Here is a 5,454-nt window from a genome sequence, read left to right as displayed (position 1 = left end):
CCCCCCCCCCAGTGTGGTATTAGGTCTATGACCTGTACCTATATAGGCTTTTCCCAGCTGGTGGGCTGCGGATGGATGTGTTGCCCTCACCTGACACCAGCTGCCACCGCGGGATGCAGGGGGGGTGTGTGTGTGTGTTTATTTTGAGCAGCGAGATGCTCACACCGGGTCCATGGTTCAGCATGGTCCTAGCACCCTGCAGTACCATTGCTGTCCTGACAGAGCTGTGTTTTGGGGGCAGCTCCTGAGGGCCTGAGGCTGTGCCTGTTCCCTGCTCCCGACACATCATGTTCCTTCTGCCAGAAAATGCTAATCAGCTGCATTTAAAGCAGAGATAATTCCAGGTCTGATTAGCGGTGGCTGCTGCTGGGTGTCACAGCATGAATGCCAATGAAGGCAACAGCCAGGCATCCAGCAGGCTTGGAGACTGCCTGCCCCATGCTACCCTGTTTCTCATTGCCCATCTCCGCTGCCCCAACGGAGAAGGGTTGGAAAACATGCCCAGGACCAATGTCACAGCCTGGTAATCTTCCTCAGCATCTGAATGCTCTGACCCAGGGATTTCCCTTGTCTTTGCTGGGATCCAGAGCATGTGCCCTTTTGGTGCTGGAAAACGATGGGGCCAGCCAAGGACCAGGGTAAGGGGTCACGGTGGACATAACAGCTGCTATGGCTGTAGCCCTGAGGATGGTGACGGACGCAGTCTTCCGGCACATGCAGCCCTTGGCATGACACATGGAGGTCCTGAGATGCTGGGATAGCATTATAGTCCCCATAGCACTGCTGCTCTGGAAAGCCAAACCCATGCTGCTCTCTCCCTGTAGGGTACAAGACTCTTCTCAAATGCCTGTCAGGGAAGTTCTGCCAGCGGGAGCTCATTGGGATCATGGGGCCCTCGGGTGCTGGGAAGTCCACGCTCATGAACATCCTGGCTGGGTACAGGTGAGGCTGGAGGAAGCCCGTGGGTCTGGGAGTGCAGGGCTGGGGACCCTGTGCTACACTCCCCCAACTCCTCTTTCCTGCAGGGAGACCGGGATGAAGGGCCAGATCCTGGTGAATGGGCGGCCGCGGGACCTGCGCACCTTCCGCAAGATGTCCTGCTACATCATGCAGGATGACATGCTCCTGCCACACCTCACTGTTCTGGAAGCTATGATGGTGAGTGATGTGGGAGCCAGGCAGCCTGCTGGGCTCTGTGGGGCATCCTGTGTCCTCAGGCATTGAGCCCACACTGATATCAGGCATTTCCAAGGGCTTTGGGACACGGAGACAAAATCCTGCTGTTGTTGCTCCCTTCATCCTGAGTCACCGCTCCCAGCCCTTGGGCCATGGTGCAGCCAATTCTGTTTCCTTCATCTGACAGTCGTGTGTCCCTGCCTATCCTCTCCCTGCAGGTCTCTGCTAACCTGAAGCTGAGTGAAAAGCAGGAGGTGAAGAAGGAGCTGGTAAGTGCAGGGGAAGGAAGGTCCAGCCTCGCTCATCTCTCCCCAAAATGGAGACAGGGAGGGAGGGAGGACCCTGAAGGGACCCCAGGGGATGCTGAGTGGCTCCTAACAATGGAGTTTGAAGGGAGATGGCATGGATGGGGTGGGTGTCTATGGGAGCCATGATGAATGAGGCTGTCTCACAGGTGAACGAGATCCTGACGGCCCTGGGGCTGCTGGAGTGCTCCTACACCCGCACCATCTCACTGTCAGGGGGGCAGCGCAAGCGTCTGGCCATCGCCCTGGAGCTGGTGAACAACCCTCCGGTCATGTTCTTCGATGAGCCCACAAGGTGAGGGGCTGGGGCTGCCCAACACTGCCTGCCCAAGCTGGGCTTCCCCTGCTGGGGACACTGGGGTGGCCGCACTCTCAGCACAGCAGGGCTGCAAGACCTGAGGGTGGGATGTGACTGTGCCCACCAGAGCCCCAGGAGGGCTGGGGCATGGCAGAGCCAGGGCTGCAAAGGGATGCTCTTTTCCATCAGTCTGAAACATGATGTCCACAAGTAAGGGCATCTTTAGAATGTACTTCTCTCCCTCTCAACTCTCTTCTTTCTCTCTGCTGTCTCTTTCTCCTCCACCCTATCCTGCATGGCCACAGCGGTCTGGACAGTGCCTCCTGCTTCCAGGTGGTTTCCCTGATGCGGTCCCTGGCTCAGGGTGGGCGCACCATCATCTGCACCATCCACCAGCCCAGCGCCAAGCTCTTTGAGATGTTCGACAAGGTTTGGGCTGGGCTAAGACTCAGGATTCTTCAGGGGTGCAGGGTCCTTCTGGCTTCAAACCCAGCAGAGAGGCCATGGGAGGGCTGGGCTGTAGACATTTGACATGGGGCTTGTGTGGCACACAGCCCTGCTGGCCGAGGTCTTGCAAGGGTGCCCTGTGTCACCTAGGACAGGGAGGTGGGTAGGAGCAGGTGACAGTGCCGCTGTCTTCTCTGCACCTGCCATATCCCGGCTTTTTCTTCCAGCTCTACATCCTGAGCCAGGGCCAGTGCATCTTCAAAGGCATCGTGACCAACCTCATCCCCTACCTGAAGGGTCTTGGCCTTCACTGCCCCACATACCACAACCCTGCTGACTTCAGTGAGTGCTCCTACCCCAACTGGCGCTGTTCTGGGGAGAAGAGGGTGGCAAGGTCCAAATCCAGTGCCCAACCCCCAGGGAGCAGGGCTGCCTGTACCCTTCCTGTTATGCACTGGGTAGTGCTGCCTTGTGGTGCAGCATCCCAGGATGGGGTTTGTGCTGGGCCCCCAACCCCTGCCCCATGGGGTTAGTGATGTCAAAGGCTGGCTCAGCACCTCTCATGCATCTCGTCCTCCTCCCCAGTTATTGAGGTGGCCTCAGGAGAATATGGTGACCTCAACCCTGTCCTGTTCCGAGCTGTCCAGAATGGCATGTGCACCATGGCTGAGAAGAAGAGCAGCCCTGACAGAGCAGATCCGTCATGCCCAGCCCACTGTGTGACGGTGAGTGGGGATGAGAGGAGCCTCCTCTGGTGATAGGGAGCAGCAGAAAACAGGGTGCCCACCCAGGGACACCTCAGTCTCCTCTGCCCACAGCACAGAGATGTTCAACCAGCATCCATTTGTCTTGAGCAACAGCTCTGCGCTTGCTGCTGTGCTCTTCTCCCCAGGGTGGCTGACCAATTGTGAACTTGACTCACATCCCTGACTTGGCCATTGTCTTGCAGGACGTGGACCACATTGAGAGCCACACGTTTGCCACCAGCACTTCAACTCAGTTCTGCATCCTCTTCAAGAGAACCTTTACCTGTATCCTGAGGGACACGGTGAGGACAGGGGAGGCTAGGCTGAGGGGATGGGACCTCTCAGTCACTGTGGACAGGCAGAGACAGGAGTTGAATGGGGACTGGAGGGGGGCTCACCCTTGAGGAGCAGGCAGGCTGTCCTCTGCTCCCCTGGGATGCTCATGGGATGCAGCACTGCCTCACTGAGCCCGTTCCCTCTGTGCCTGCAGGTGCTGACCCACCTGCGGTTCATGTCCCACATCTGCATCGGGGTGCTCATTGGTCTGCTCTACCTGCACATCGGCAACGACGCGGGCAAAGTCTTCAACAACACCGGCTTTCTCTTCTTCTCCATGCTCTTTCTTATGTTTGCCGCACTGATGCCCACCATCCTCACCTGTAAGGAATTCCTTCCCCCAACACCCATTCCCTGCTCCCAGCCCAGTGTCAGAGGGGGTGCTCCAGCTGTGTGTCTGCTGGGTGGTGTGTGGTAGAGCCAGATGAACTGGGGAGAAGGGGGGAAATGAGAGACAGGGAGAGAAACATTCAACTTCTGTTTGGGTGTATTGCAGTTTTGCTCTTTATTTAATGCTTGGCTATAATGTACTTGCTGGCTCGAAGCAGAATGCTGGAATTCTTGATGTTTTTCTGAGAAAATGTCTGTATAGCTGCATTTTCAGCTGCTTCACTCTCTTCCAGTTCCTCAAAACGTTTGCCTAAAAACCCCCAGCTAAGCTGACTTTACTGTGCAGAAAGTTCCCACATTGGTCACTGAATTTGTTCCCTGGTGAAGAATTGACCACCCGCTGATGGTGCAGGCGGGAGGCTGCCTGATGCTGTGTGCTGGGATAGCATCACATCTGCCTGCACCAGAGCAAGTGGGAGCAGGGACTAGAGCAGCCCAGGCCAGGGCATTGCTGGCTGCTAACTCTTTCCATGCAGTCCCCCAGGAGATGACTGTATTCCTGCGAGAGCACTTGAACTACTGGTACAGCCTGAAAGCTTATTACCTGGCAAAGACCATGGCAGATGTGCCCTTCCAGGTGAGATTTCAGCTAGGCTAAAGTGTGACCCTAATGCTGATGTGCCTGCCTTGGCACAGCCAATTGCCCAACTACACAGTACCCTGGGCTGGCCTTTGAGGGGTCCCTGCATCCCTCCATCCCCCAGGAAGGGTCTGTGGGGTGAAGATGGCCATGGGTCCAGCAGAGCGGTTTCTTTGCTTGCCCCTCTCCAGGTGATCTGCCCCATTGCATACTGCAGCATTGTGTACTGGATGACGGGTCAGCCACCTGAAGCCACGCGCTTCCTCCTTTTCTCTGCCCTGGCCACCGCCACGGCCCTGGTGGCCCAGTCCCTTGGGCTTCTCATCGGAGCTGCTTCTACTTCTCTACAGGTCAGATGGGCCCTGGCTTTATCTATTATGTGGAGATGGGAGGAAAGTTGCAGGGGTCCCATGATGAGGAGGGATGGAGAGAAGCGTTGCCCATAGGTAGACATGAGTGCCTGTGGACAGGGACATGACGCTCAGTGGTCTCTGCTCCCCAGGTGGCCACCTTTGTGGGACCCGTCACTGCCATCCCTGTCCTGCTCTTCTCGGGCTTCTTTGTCAGCTTCAAGACCATCCCCACCTACCTGCAGTGGAGCTCCTATGTCTCCTATGTCAGGTGCGACGCTCTCTTCTGGGCTCCCATGGGCTGGAGAGAGAACGGGGCTGCCTGGGACATGCAGTGATGCTTTTGGTGTGCTCTGCCTTAGGTACGGCTTTGAGGGTGTCATTCTCACCATCTATGCCATGGAGCGCGAGGACCTGGAATGCCTCGAGGACTTCTGTCCTTTCCAAAAACCCATCAAGATCCTGCAGGAGCTGGATGTGGAGGAGGCTAAGCTCTACCTGGACTTCCTCATCCTGGGCATCTTCTTTGTCATCCTGCGGCTCCTGGCTTACCTGGTCCTCAGGTACAAAGTCAAATCAGAGAGATAAAGGGGCCATGGGGCCCCAGTGCCATTCCCAGGCCTGACCTGCTCTAAGAGACATTCTGCAGAGGGACACAGCACTCCAAGCAGGTCATGGACCACAGTGGAGGCATTGGTAGGTGCCAGCTAGGCCTGGCTCAGTCGAGAAGGGTTTTGAGACATCTCGGAACTGTTTTAACCTTTCCATGCACTCTTCATTGCAAATGTTTTGTATCACCCTGGCACGTGCCACCCTGTTTCCCAGG

The 5,454-nt window shown here is 56.7% G+C and overlaps 1 protein-coding gene across 1 annotated transcript in view; it reads left to right on the top strand.

The window, feature by feature from the left end:
* The window catches only part of ABCG4 (ATP-binding cassette, sub-family G (WHITE), member 4), a 7,553-nt gene extending 2,337 nt beyond the window's left edge, over window positions 1–5,216 (top strand). The window contains exons 2-14 of the mRNA XM_010013973.1: window positions 825–942; window positions 1,026–1,158; window positions 1,395–1,445; window positions 1,631–1,776; window positions 2,085–2,208; window positions 2,454–2,568; window positions 2,812–2,951; window positions 3,176–3,274; window positions 3,463–3,631; window positions 4,175–4,275; window positions 4,470–4,628; window positions 4,781–4,899; window positions 4,991–5,216. Coding sequence (XP_010012275.1) covers window positions 825–942; window positions 1,026–1,158; window positions 1,395–1,445; window positions 1,631–1,776; window positions 2,085–2,208; window positions 2,454–2,568; window positions 2,812–2,951; window positions 3,176–3,274; window positions 3,463–3,631; window positions 4,175–4,275; window positions 4,470–4,628; window positions 4,781–4,899; window positions 4,991–5,216 — 1,700 coding nt within the window. The remainder of the gene's footprint in view (window positions 1–824; window positions 943–1,025; window positions 1,159–1,394; window positions 1,446–1,630; window positions 1,777–2,084; window positions 2,209–2,453; window positions 2,569–2,811; window positions 2,952–3,175; window positions 3,275–3,462; window positions 3,632–4,174; window positions 4,276–4,469; window positions 4,629–4,780; window positions 4,900–4,990) is intronic.
* Window positions 5,217–5,454: the final 238 nt, after the last annotated feature.

The sequence above is a fragment of the Nestor notabilis genome, unplaced genomic scaffold (assembly GCF_000696875.1).
Source record: "Nestor notabilis isolate BGI_N333 unplaced genomic scaffold, ASM69687v1 scaffold24604, whole genome shotgun sequence".
Classification (NCBI taxonomy): domain Eukaryota; kingdom Metazoa; phylum Chordata; class Aves; order Psittaciformes; family Psittacidae; genus Nestor; species Nestor notabilis.
Note: the sequence above shows the minus strand (reverse complement) of the source record. Positions and strands in the feature narration are given on the sequence as shown.